This window comes from Ammodytes marinus (genome assembly GCF_949987685.1).
Source record: "Ammodytes marinus genome assembly, chromosome: 2".
NCBI lineage: Eukaryota > Metazoa > Chordata > Actinopteri > Uranoscopiformes > Ammodytidae > Ammodytes > Ammodytes marinus.
The window spans coordinates 16,299,326-16,313,308 of NC_137231.1; the positions used below are offsets into that span (position 1 = coordinate 16,299,326).

The following is a 13,983-nucleotide window of genomic DNA, read 5'->3' on the forward strand; positions in this document are numbered from 1 at the left end:
ACCCCAGTTTCCACAGCTCCTATTATGACATTAAACCACACTGCACCATACAGTATCTCCCCCTCGACTTCTCTTCCTCTCTCCACACACATAATGCAGTACATCACTCACTCAAACCCCAGAGTTTCTTTCTCAGGTCATTTGGATAAAACACTCCAGAAGGTAGAGCAATATAATTGGAGCCACTAATTCAAAACACACCACTGTTCTTATGAATTACGGGCTCAAATGGTGCGCAAAATTGTTCATTTTTTACGCCTATAATTCCAGCTCATTGACCTTGAATGACAGCAATTTGTTGAGTAGACACTAGAGACAGCGCCAGATAGACTGCTACATTACGGCATAACCGATCTGCTTCACAATCCCTCCCCAACCCCCCCTCCCTCCTGTTATTTCATTCCCTCTAACAGATTTTCAGAGGAAATGTGGATAACACTGCGCCATCAGCCAACTCCTTCACGCCTCCCATTGAAGCCCAGTACGTGCGCATTTACCCCCAAGTCTGCAGGAGGCACTGCACCTTACGTATGGAGCTGCTCGGTTGTGAACTAACAGGTGAGCGAACTGAGCACTGTCCACAAAAATGTGTCATAAACTCATTTGAAAGTCCATGGTAACAGCAGTGCAAATAATATACTTTAGAAGGTCGGGAATGTCAGAACAAATCTGTTTGTTTTTGTTTTTGCCAGGCTGCTCTGAACCCCTGGGAATGAAGTCGGGCCATGTCCAGGACTACCAGGTCACAGCCTCTAGTGTCTTCAGGACTCTCAACATGGACATGTTCACTTGGGAGCCCGGCAAGGCCCGTTTGGACAAACAGGGCAAGGTCAACGCATGGACAGCTGGACACAGTGACCAGTCACAGTGGCTACAGGTAAGATGCTATCTGAGCAAAATGTGTTATCTGTGTTTCTGTAGAGATCAGATCAATATATTAGCAGGGAAATTAACCCCTAACCCTTACATCCCTAGTAATTGATATATAGTTATGCTTGTCAAAAGGCCGAAGTATATTTCATAGGGAAATACTTTATTGGCATTGCCTGTTGTAAGGGAAAGTAAACCTTAAAAATCCTAGCTTTATTCGCAAGCTCTCTGTATTATTCTTAACAACTGAAATAGTAATGTGTAGTAATTTTCGTTTTCTTTTATCGCGCCTTTCTTTTCAAATCCAACACACACTCATACTCTGTTGGATGGGTTTAGCCCTATTATCCTTGGCTGCAGCCCAGGCTTTTCTATCTCTATGAAAACAGACAATCCATTTGTTTTCATTACTGTAACTGATGGCTGAAAATGTCTCCTGAAAGCGACAAGGCACGTCCCTAAGTGAACATTTACACCTCTGTCTTTCGGCTTAACAATATGTGCGATTGATGGAGGCTTAGGGAGTTTAAGATACATATCAGTCAGACTCAGTCTTGCCCAGTATGGCCTCACGTACGGCCTCATATATTGGATTTTTTATTCTATTTAAGATAAAAGGCAGTAAATGCACTTTGCTTTCAGAGAGAGAAACCACATCTTAGTCCAGGCTGAAAAACTGATAGCATAGAAGAAATTGTGATGTGGATCATCTTCTCGGGGAATTGAAGATCAGAGGGCTTTCTTTGATTTCTTGGCCTTTTTTACTGCAGCCGCTGCACTCGTAACACCTCCCCAGCAGTGGCACAGCGAGCTCTCTGTAGTCAAAGTGACTTATCTGGCCGTTATTAAATTGGTTGAGTCTTGAGTAAAATAGTTTTCTTTATTAAGCTAAAAGCATTTTTCCAAGGGTTAGGGTACACAGGAGACAGGTACTTAGGCAGGTCCCATCCAGGCCAGGGAGCACGACTAGGCAGAATTGATTGCTGTGGCTAAGGGGAAAACATGTGGTCTCATCTTACATGCTGTGCCGGCAGGAAAGGGGACACGCTATACAGATGCAGTGAGAAAATCAATGGCTTCCATTGCCAAGGACCATTTCTGCGCACACAGGCAAATACAATATCTTGCTTCTGAAAAGGAGACATAAAGGGTGATATATTGCGCAGTGCTGGTTCACATATATACTGATACAGCGTTTGGAACTGACCAATTTCTTTATTTTTAGCGTTTATCTTATTCGTTTAACACCCACAGTGAGTGTCTTCTTCATAGTAGTTGCCATGGGAAATAATTGATTCTCAGGCACATTACTGAAGACTTTAAACCTCACAGATTAATGGAATTAATCAGCGTTAATGACAAATTAAGTATTCCTATTAATCAAGACAAATGCTCTGATGTGCAGGGGAAGCAGTGGGATATTCTTAACTGACACCAAAATGTCAAACTGTGTTTCTTGATACATAGTTTTTTTTGTATTTTAAATGGATGATGTTTTATGGTTTTGAGTGTCCTCTTTTAATAGCTTTCTGCTTGACTGTATTGTTTGTTATTACTTTGAATTAACTGTATATAACCAGGCCACCATCGAAAATGAGACCTTGTCACTGTGGATTTCCATTTCTAAATTGATGATAAAAAAAAAAATAAAAAAAAAAAAAAAGTTTGGACATGATCTAAGTTTGTCTCCTATTCAACTCTTATGCATATTTATCAATAGTATTAATTGTGTAAATTGACACCAGTTCTAAATAGTGTCAATCGTAGAAACTCACAATTCAAACATACGATGGGACATTTAAATGTAAACAGTTGATTAACATGTTGAGAACATACTTTCCACTTTCCAGAAGATTAAACTATACTTCAGAATACATTTTCTTTCGACAAAATACTGTAAAATCCTAAACCGGAAAACTAACAACTGGAACTGTTTGGGGATACTCTAAGCTATACGGTTAAACTGGCCTGGCAGGGGATAAAATTACACAGAGGGAGACCGGACCAGAATCTTTCAAGATGTTTTTAAGAGACAAGCTGAAGCTTTCTGACTGAGCTGCCAAGTGTTCCAGCTGGCATAAGCTGATTAGTTAATTATGCACATTTGCATGTCCTCAAAGCTAGCAGATATAGCCAGATAGACAGTAGCTACTTTCTAATGTCAGTGTCCCTGTTAATGCAACACGTGGTCTGAGAAAACTCTGACAAGTACTGCTCCGAGAGTGTGAAACTGTGACAAGTAGAATTCCGAGAGTTTTGTTTTGTTGATTGTTTTTTTGGGAGTATGGTAAGAATTTCTCAGACAAAGATACTGTATAATCAAGGTTTTGAAATAGAGTGATTGTGTCTCTTCCTCTGATCTCAAATGTCATAATTGTATTACAGTCAACAATCCAACTATTAGTGAGGATTAACTTCCCTGCTGTCTACTATTCACGTGTTCCTGCTGGTACATTAGCATCCGTACCGTGCCGAAGCACACCTCTTCCAACCGTGCCAAGGCCAAGGATGTGTGCTTGAGTACTTTACTGAGCACTTACACTGGTCAAACGAACTAGACTTTAGGTGTCGAGCATGTTTCGGCATGGTGTGGATTGCCTAACGTGAGTGTGTCCCAAGTTCTCCCTTCAGACTAAACTGGACCCGCCATCATCTTAAGTCTTTCTCATCCTCTCATTTCGCTATGCTTTGATGTAAAGATTAGCACTTCTGTTTGGCCCTGTGTATCACAGTGACACATCACATTTGAGGCCATCTTTGTTGAAGTATTTGATGCAAATTATTATATAAGTTTAATATGGGTCCAATGGCAGGCCGACATTGCTTTGAAATCAAGTTTGACAACATGAACTTATCAGCCGGAGCTATGATTTAGCCATTTTCCTATGTATTTTAAATATGTCCAAAAATATATTACGTGTGGATATTGGGGCCTTGCTAATCCTTAAAATACTGTAGAGAAGTATTGTGAAGGGATTGAATGCCATTGGACAAAGAAAATTCAAATAGATATGGAGACAGGAAACCATTTTATAAATACTTTAAATTCATATTGTAACATGCAAAGCTTATCCTTCTACAAATACAAACTTGTCACTTCAGTCCATTATGTGTTGCTGAAATAAAGAGTATTTAAAATTATCTGAACATCTATGTATTTCAGTTAAGCAGTCATTGGTACAATGTCTTCACTAATCCATTCATTGATAGATATCAGATTAATAGGTGGCTATGAGCTAGATATTTGTGTGTTGGCAACGCACTGTTATTCAAAGGTTTTAGAGACCAGTGATCTATAATACTTTGCTTTTGTTGTCTTCCATATCTTTATCTTTCCAAATAATTGTTTTCCCCTTTTTTCTTCCAATTTGCAAAGAGATCTAGTTACTGAACTGCTATTGCCTTAAACTATTTTGAGTATTTTCCAAATTCCAACCAGTGGGAGAGCAGTAATGAGAACGAGAACCCTTGGTGCCTGGGCATAAACGTATGCAATATAGCTCAGTTTATTTTGATTTGAATTGATCAATCCCAGAACATTCTTTATACCGCCTGTACATCTGCAAATAATGACAATGTATCATTTGAATGACACATCAACAACTATTTCATAAATGCATTCTCTATACATTGATTGTTTAAAATGCATCACCTCACCTGCACCTTGTAACATGTATTTGGAACCTGCAAAGGTTACAAAACAAGCTATGAAAGTAATTCTGCTGGTGTGGTTCATTTGTTATCCCCTGTCTCCAAGGTTGTTAAACCCAATTATCTCCTAAAAGTGATAAATATGTGTGATGTGTGGCTGTGGCACCCTGATAATCACCTATTCCTCTGATGATGCAGAGTGAGCTGCACACTTGTGTAGGAAAACTTTTAGAGTGCTACAATCGATCGTATATAAAAGCATCAATGCTAATGTGAAATGTAGCCATTAATTGTCATGTATTATGCACAACTTGACTAATTTGGTAAAATAGTACAAGTTGTAACATGATATCCTTTTTTTCTGACGTTTAATTTATGTGACTGACCAAGTCAGGTTAGGAATCAAGGATAGACCCAAGGCCTGCAAATAATATATATTTAATTTGTGTTACTATATGGACCTATGGAATGAAAGACAGGGTTGATACTGATGGCTCGAATATCTTCAACATAAATTCTAGCTTTTTTTGTACAGTGTTGAACTCAATTGACACTGTAGTAACTAAATAATAACCATCTTCCTGTTCTACATAAGTGAACAAAGATTGTTGTTTACATCTATAAGTCTGATGTACGCTAATGTTGTTGTCACAGCACAGTCTGACAGAAAACACCCAGCTGCACAAATATTAGGTTTTTTGGGCAGAGCAGAGTAATCCCAGAATGCCAGAAACTTGAATAAATGTAGACTAACATATGCAGTTCAGAGCATACATAACAATTAACCAAATGACTACTGTGAGAATGGAAGTTTGCATATTCTGATGAGGTAAATAGTTGCAGCTCAGCAGCTAAAGCATTACATGCACATGGGGGAAACGTGTATCGCTGCTGGAACACACAAGACAGAGCAGGGAGCACAGTGGGACACCATCACAGCCGCAGCTGTGTCAAGGCTGTTGAGTACATCTGCCAGTGTCTCCATTCGCTGTTCGCCATGCCATTTCTCTGCAAAATAGATTTTTGATTATTGAGGACATGGTGGTACCTTCAAACTGAAAGAATACCATGAGGGTCAGGGTGGATCAATATACAGTCAGTGCTTTGATGTCCCTTTGCTTGAGCTCCAAAGACACACTATTGGCCTCAGGAATGCAGCTGAATTGTATGAATGGAGTGTAAGAATAATAAGTTGCACTGCCACTAAAGTGTCAGTTTTGGTGGTAGACGATGGCAATTGTCAGAAAACATTGAAGCTGTATGACAAAACTGGGTTGAAGCCATTTGTTTCCTCTCCCCTTTGGAAATAAAAACCTCATCTGTACAGTCCATGGCCACTAGAGATGATGAGGCGCAGTGAAAGAGGTGGTTGAGACACTCAATTGGATTTGACTCTCCCCCACTGAGGGGCCTTCAAGTTGCTTAAACAAATGTTGAGCATGGTCTTGCAGAAGAGGATAGTGCCATCCTGACACACAGAGACAAAACATTAGAACATGGCATGAAGAACATTGTTGTTGAGTGCTTTGATCACAGCTGAAGGCTAAGAGATCCTAGATGGCATCAGCGGGTGCTCCTTAGATTAATTGCTCTTGTGAATGAATAGGATATGATAGGCATGCACATGCCAGGCTTAAAATGGAGATACAAGGCAGAATGATGGTGCTTTTTGATGGTTATCACATGTAAAAGGCTGACCTATCTATAGATGGGAGGATGTAAGATTTTATCGATAATTGCTACAAAAAAATATGTTGTTCAGGCTGAATTTCCATTATAGGGAGAATCGGGACTCTTGTAATAATTGTGAATAATTATCTCAAGAGTGCCTTGAAATAGCTGTCTTTTTCGTGGATTACAGTCCCATAATGATATTTTTTTAATAGCCTAAAGAGGCAGACCGCTTACACTGTGATTTAAATAATAGTGTTTCTTAAGAAAATGTAAGGCAAACAGCAACTTGCACACTGCAAACGTGGGAACGCTCAAAGTCAAGGAGACATGAGAATAAATGTTTAAATGTACTACAAGAGAACTGTAAAAGTCCCTAAACACTGTTGATCCACATCCATTTAAATTCCTACAAGTCAAATGGATATACTTAATCCATAGTCCAATGCTCTATAAGTACAGCACTCCTTGGATTGAAAGTATGCCTGCACCATGGGGGGTAGCACTGGTCATACCAGAGGAGATTGCCAGCAGGCTAAATGTCTTGTCAGGTTGGGCACAGTACAAGCAGCACTTTAGATGGATTGAACCCAACACTTGCTCTGAAATGATTAATCTTGCACTGCCCAGCTGCACTGGGTCACCTTCTCCTTACCTTCTCCTTGTCTGGTGAGTGACAGAGCCCTTTCGGTCTCATTAATCTCATTTAAAGTTACTCACTGCAAACTCTAATTTGTCATTCTTTTTTAACTGAGTTAAGCAAATTTGTGGCTGGCTGCCTTTGTATATGAAACACGTACACATAGGAAGAATGAAAAGAAAGACAGGAATGGGCAGAGAAGCAGAGGAGGACACTCTCAGGACAGTTGAGGTCATTGACATTTATTGAGCAGGGAGCAATATGTAATATACTTCACTTTAATAGTAGCTTTTACTGTGCTCATAGTTTCTTTTTTTTTTTTTTTTAAGATATTTTTTTGGGCATTTTTATGTTTTATTGATAGTGCAGAGAGACAGAGGTGAAATGGGGCAGAAAGGGGAGTGACGTGCAGAGAACGACCGCGGGTGGGAATCGAACCCGGGTCTGCTGCTGGGCCCGGCCCGAGAGGGGGACGCCTTACCAACTGAGCTAAAGGCGCCCCCTGTGCTAATAGTTTCTAAGATTTGAAACAATAATAATATTTTCATACAAATGTTATGTTTTATGTAGAATTGGATACAGTAAAAATATTGAGTTAATTCATATTTATTTAGCAAATAAATTACCCCAAGTTGATTGCCCATGGTTTCGAAAGCATCAATTCATGTGAACACTGCACATAGGGCATTGTCCCATTTGGAGTAGAGGCTACAAGGAACAATAAGTCGACGTGATGCAAAATTGATTCCCACTCATTGCCTGTGAGTGTGCATTTGTTGTAATCAAACTGGGTATTATCATTACACCAATTTTGCCGAGCACAGCTTCCTAATCAAATCGCTTCCTCAAATGCAGCGCTGCTGACAACAAACTCTATTTATTTTAATCAATAGAATTAGCTGGGTGTTTGTTTCATCCATCCACAGAGGAGAATGGCTTTAATTTGTCCCATTGAAACTCTCATCTCTCCTTGAGTGTTTATGCAGCAGAGATGAATCGTGTCCTTTATGGAGACAGAGAAGCTGCCTCAGAGAGAGTAAAGTCATTGTAGCATGAACAGGTTTAAGAGGGATTTTAATCATCTGGAACAGGAATGATCATGTCTATAGTTCAAAAACAGAGAGACTTGCACTTTGTTTGAATTACTTGCATGAAAAGATTGAGAAACTTGGAAGGATGAGTCATCTTCTGCTACCCTTCAATGGAAAACACAGTCCTTACATCCATGAAGTGTTCTGCAGCGTACATAAGGTATAATCTTGAATCCAGTAGTTTATATTTCTGTCATGCTAAATTGATCTAGACAAAATTAGATAAAGGCACGTGTCCCTTCAGATCTGACTATTCAAAATTCTAATCATATTAGATACATCCTTTATACTACCAGCTGCTCAGCTTGTTATCATTATTTGGCTTACTTTTCTACACACAACACTGAATCAATAGGAACAGCACCTGCAGCCAAGTTTTCTTGCTAGAACAAATTAAAGAAACAGAATGTTAGAGGGACAATGTCTGCGGGTGGTTTCTGTTGCAATCAGCGAGAAGCACGCAACCGTTTAGCCACAGCTGTGATGGTGAAAATATAGTATATAATATTTGACATGCATAAAGACTGGCTCCAGTTTACCTTCAATTCAGTCAGGCTGCATCTAATTTCACCTTTATTCAATCTTAATAAAAGTTAACTTGACAATATCAATTATCCAGCAGATGGTTGGTAAGATTTACACATTTCCAACTAAGCCAGCAATTTGTTAGAGTAAATGACTCCAACCTGCCTTCCTACACCCATTGACTTTCACATTCTTTTTTTTCACTTTTAAACTCGTACACACAGTACAATGTGCCGTGGAATTCTCAGTTGCTTAGCTGCAAAAACAAATCTATAAAAATAGATATAATAAACAAACAAAACAAATCAGTCTACAGTAGAAGCAGATGAGATACAAATTGCTGCAATAAACTTGAATTGCAACAACGGGAATGTTCCATCATGAAGATTGCCATTATCAGATATATAACTGTATCTAACATATTAACTGGATCACATGTTATTTTTCTCCATGTCTTGTTTTTTTTTGTTAATCCTACAATTTGGCGACAATAATTAAGTTATGGCACTGCCCACTAATACAAAGCTTGGAAGGCAGGGGATGAGTGCTCTGCCAGCATGTGCTTGGTCAGATGTGCCAGCCCATGCAGCTTCAGAAAAAAAGGGTCCCATTTACACCATGTAGCCATCTACAGAATGTGTGTACATGATTATGAGACTTGGCAAGTTTGTGAATATCGACAATCACAAGGGGGATATTTGTGGGTCATAATCAAGTGTCTATGGAGAGTCATGTCGGATAGGACCCATCTCAAACGAAATATCTAACTGCTGGCTAACCAGTTAAAGACTCCTTAATATCCTACATTTATTTTAAATGTATTTTAATTTGAATCCCTGGCTCAAAAATGTTGCCTGAAGCTGTTGTTAATTTGGTCATTCCGAGAACATTAACCAATAATTCAAGAGGAATCTTAGAAAGAGGCCACACTAATTTAGAAAAATAAAAACAAAATCATACGTGATGTCAATTTCATTAAAGCATTATCGTCAGAGTCCTATTTTAATCCTATCCAATACAACTCTATCTTTGCTCTGTTTTATTCAATTTCCCTGCAGCTAGTATACTGATTCAATTAGCCTCCCAAATGACGTTACGGAAGGGATGGTAAATCCATCTGCTTCCCTGATTCAATCGGGTGCTTTTTAGTGTCCCCCTCCTCCTGCTAGATCCTTACATGTACAGGTCTGCTTGGAACCTGTGTAACGTTCCTCTTATGTTTTCATTATCCAAGGAAGCCATCTTATCCTTCAACAGCACATCCCAATGCTCATCTCCCTCTGCCTCTCTCTACCTCTCTCCCTCTCATTCCTTCTCAGCCAGTGTAGAATTCATTTATCTGTTTTATCTTGGGATGAGTGATTCATGAGTCTGCAGCAGCGCCTGCTGTAATCGGGGGATCTGTGGGAATTGTCAGAAGTGAAGGCGCCAGGGCTTAAATCAGTGCAGCAGAGATTGGGTCCAGTGTGTTCTGCATGTGTATCTTATGGTTTCAGTGTGTCTCAAAGCCATCTCCTGACAAGCAGACCTTCCCCCACTCCCGTCCCTGTGTTTAAATCAGACATGTTTATTTTATACACCCAGGGGCGGTGGTAGCACTAAAGCAGAACTGCTACATACTGTACGCTACAGCATTATGATTAATTCAGAACGCTCCAAAGTTAAGCTACGGCTCCGTAGACAACTGGACATTGATTAAATTCAGGGTGGGTATGGTTTTGCAAAGATCACTTCATATCAGATACCAATCCAGATCACATGTTATCTATTTTGCAGTATTGGTATTGCGTGTGATGCACACCATGTTATTTTGTGCAGATTGTGTATATGTTTGTGCGCACATGTGTGAGAATCTGATATGAATACTTTATACACCATGTGAGAAGCGGTAGAGGGGAGCAAGGTATGATGAGCAGCAATGCAGCGTGCAGTCCTCAACCATTTTATTTTTAACTCACCTATTTTGCTGCACCTTTGAAAACCTGTATCGGCATAGTTAAAATGGACACACATTACTGTAGATAATTTTTACACTTGCTTATTATTACAACAGAGAACAGGTTTTTTTTTCTGTCCTGCTTCAATTACAGATTGAATTTCAGACAAGACCACACAGAGAGACCAACTTCTTTAGATTGTATCAGTAAGTGTCCATCAAATGTCTTGTCACAGTGAACATTAAACCGAGTGTGAAATCCTCCAGGTCCCTTGCTAGTGAAGCGTTGAGGCCATTCTTCACACATATGGGTCTGAGTCTTGTATTTCACTCATGCTGAAACAATATGCAACTCTCTGGTTCTAAAGTGTTCTCACTGCTGTAATAGTTCTAAATGATCCAGACCACCATGGTTGATTTCCTGCCCGTTCTCTTTGCTACGGCCAATTCCCTTCGTCTGCGCACGCAACCATTTTGACTTAACTTGACAAGCTAACTAAGGGTTCCATCTGTTTTATGGCTCTGTGCTCTGAGTGGCCGATTATAATTTCAGGTAGCAATGTTTGTGCTTTAGTGCACCGGCTTTGATGAAAGGCTGCCTTTGTTTTAGAGGAAAGGATATGAATTAAATAATAGTTTAATGGTCTAAGTGTGGACATTTTAAAGCTCTTAACCCAGTGTGTTAAATTATAGATGGCGAAAAAGATGGCGACAAAACAAAGAGCTTGCCATCCAGGTGTTTGTGTTGCAAGCTTTTAAAGGAGAAGGACACTTTTTCTACACATACCTTATTAAAATGTTAGCATTTCTCTGCCTCATCAGTTAGCCAAGTGGTAGATTGGATAGTTGCTAAAAAAAATAGATTTTCAACGTTTAGCCATATTTTTTCAAATGTTTAACTGATGAATAAACTACGAAGAGTCTACAGCAAAGATAGCTGCTCTGTGAGGCTGTAGTTGTTACCATGATCACCTGTTGAAAATGCATGGCAGAAATTAAGTTGTGGATCGTTCGAACCAACAGCCTAAAATTGCCATCCCTAGAGCCATGCTGTTTCAATTAATACAAATGTTTGGCTGCATTCTTTTCTTTGGGTTGTCTACATGCAGCTGTCATTCATCAGTGTTTCAGCATATTAGTCATACTGTGAAGATGCAAGTGGCCTTGCTTGAAGACTAGAGTGAAGAGGAGGAAATAAGGGGGTGGATGTTCAATACATTGCAATGTCCATGGCATGTAAACCATTTCACTTTTGAATAGGAATGTTTGCTACCATTTTGCAATTCACTGTGACTTCACTACACAGTGCCTGTTCCTTATTTTTATCCCCAGCATTGTGGCTGTAAGATGTGCCTTGACCAGCCAATCAGCTGACTCTCTTAAAGTACCCCCAAACCAAGTTATATTGGTCTGCAACAAAGACATGGAAGGTCAGCTCATTTCACACTGAGATTTTTCTTTCAGCCGAGTGCATTTGATTCATATTCCAAATGTAGTGCGTTCCACGCCATTTTATACAAGTGACATTTCAAAAAAAGAGTAAATGTTTAAGTTAAGGTTGGAATGTGGTTAGTGTCCAATTGGCCAGACTGCGACAGTATAGCATAAAGCCATGAGGGGACTTTCTATGATTGTACTTTACAGGTACTTTACTATCCCCAATTCTCCAAATCAACTGAGTCACTCTTTAGCTTGCCTGCACACCGTCTCCTCTCTGTGGGAATGCTCAGCAGGCATATACATCTTGTGACATCCCACCAGCCCATGTGGAAACACCGGTGACAAAAGGTGTCAGAAAGCAAGATTCACTCAGTGTGTGTGGGCTGTGCTTTCACAGTATGTGGGTCCAAGAAAGCCATACTGAAATGTAACAGAGGAGCTAACCTGTTCATTTCAATCACAGATCTTTGGCTGTGTGCTATTCTATGGAGCCTGTTAACCTCTAGAATTTGACATAAAGAAACATACACACACACACAAACATACATAATTACAAAGTACTGTTGAAGCAAAAACAAGGCAGGCTTGAAACAACAAGAGGATAAAAGAAGGAAGATATTTGAGGGTTTGTGTGTGGGCATCCCTAAGAAAGAGCGAGAGAGAATGAGTCATGATGTCATGATGAGACCACCTCCTTAGATAACATAAACGGAAGTCTAAACAATCTATAATGACGACTACAGTAAGTTTAATTGAGATATAGCCAACTGATTGCACTGGAACAGAGTATTCTCTTATTCAATTTAATTAAATTGTAACATCAAGTTAGGTCATGTGCAATTATATTTTTGGCCAGGTGGGACATGTGGGTTAATTTGTAGATTTTCATCCTAAACATTTCTGTAACAAACAATAATGAAATTATTAGAAAAGAGGCTTAATGCTGCCTTATGCTACATGCTGCCTGAAGGTTTAACGGTGCACATTGTCATAATATTTAGTTATGGCCATCATCAAGCTGTTATCTCTAAACAAATCGTATTTTCTCTATCTTTTATTTCTTTTTGTTCTGGAGCTATTAATAATCAACACATGCGTTGCAGTCATTTTTTTAGGGACTGATTTTATCACGGAGTATGTAGTTAGGCTGCACCCTGTTTTATATCTGTTAATTTTGCCTCTCATGGTGCTGTGAAAATATGCTTTCACACGGAGAAAGACACACGTCATATAAAACCTGTCAAGCTTAGTGAGACATCTGGTTCATTTCCTGAAATTGGTTTAGCCAGCTCACCTCTGTGTGCAGTGGCACATTTCTAAACTCAGAAAGGTGTCATGACACAAACAGGCTTTTCTTTGCACTCAGTAGAAAAGTGCCGTACTCAGTCAGCCATCTGTCAGGAAATGGTCTGCCTTCAGCCTCACCCCTCGTTTTCTGGGCATTTTAGGTTTGCTTTTCGGGTTAAGGTTTTTTTTTTCGGAAGATAGTGGGGTTGCAGCAGCACCGAATAGTCTTTGTTGGCATGTGGTGGTTTAATACTGTGTTTGAATATCGGGCAGATCTGACATTGCATGTAAGAGGTTATGCAAAGGGACTCCAAATCAGTCAGGTCACTTCTCCCATGGCCCAAAACACACAAAGGTGCTGTGATGAAACGGTTGACAGTGACAGCATGTGAACATTCACTAGAGTGTTGGTGTCTGGTGTATTTACTCTGTAAACTGTGAATGAATCTAACAAAAAATAAAAGACACTGTGAATCTAGATGGCTGTTTTTGAATTGTATCTGTAAATCTAAAAGAAGCAGCAGTATTCTTCTTGTATTCTCCAGTAAAGGTCAAGGTCCAGAAAAACAAGATGTTCATTTACTAGTAATGCAATTCACAAGCCCATTGAATTTAAAAAAGCTTCATCTCACTGTTGCTTAGGAGCCCTTTGCGGTTACAATTGGCATTGTATAATAATTAAGTGATATGGCTTGGAAAATGTATTTACAATACCACACTTAATTTCTTTAACACAGATTTTAAGCATGTTGCATTGTTTAAGTATATAAAAAGAAAATTGCCTGCTTTAGGTTTTTGGAAGAAAAGCAGAGAACAAGGGTTTTTCAAGGTCTCGACACAGCTTCAGGTTGTAATGTTCGCTGCCCTGTTGC

The 13,983-nt window shown here is 39.4% G+C and overlaps 1 protein-coding gene across 3 annotated transcripts in view; it reads left to right on the top strand.

Annotated features, from left to right (window-relative positions):
* The window catches only part of edil3a (EGF-like repeats and discoidin I-like domains 3a), a 101,598-nt gene that overhangs the window by 73,104 nt on the left and 14,511 nt on the right, over window positions 1-13,983 (top strand). For all 3 annotated transcript variants that reach the window (XM_080039053.1, XM_080039054.1, XM_080039055.1), the window contains 2 exons: window positions 414-558; window positions 693-877. In XM_080039053.1, coding sequence (XP_079895179.1) covers window positions 414-558; window positions 693-877 — 330 coding nt within the window. The remainder of the gene's footprint in view (window positions 1-413; window positions 559-692; window positions 878-13,983) is intronic.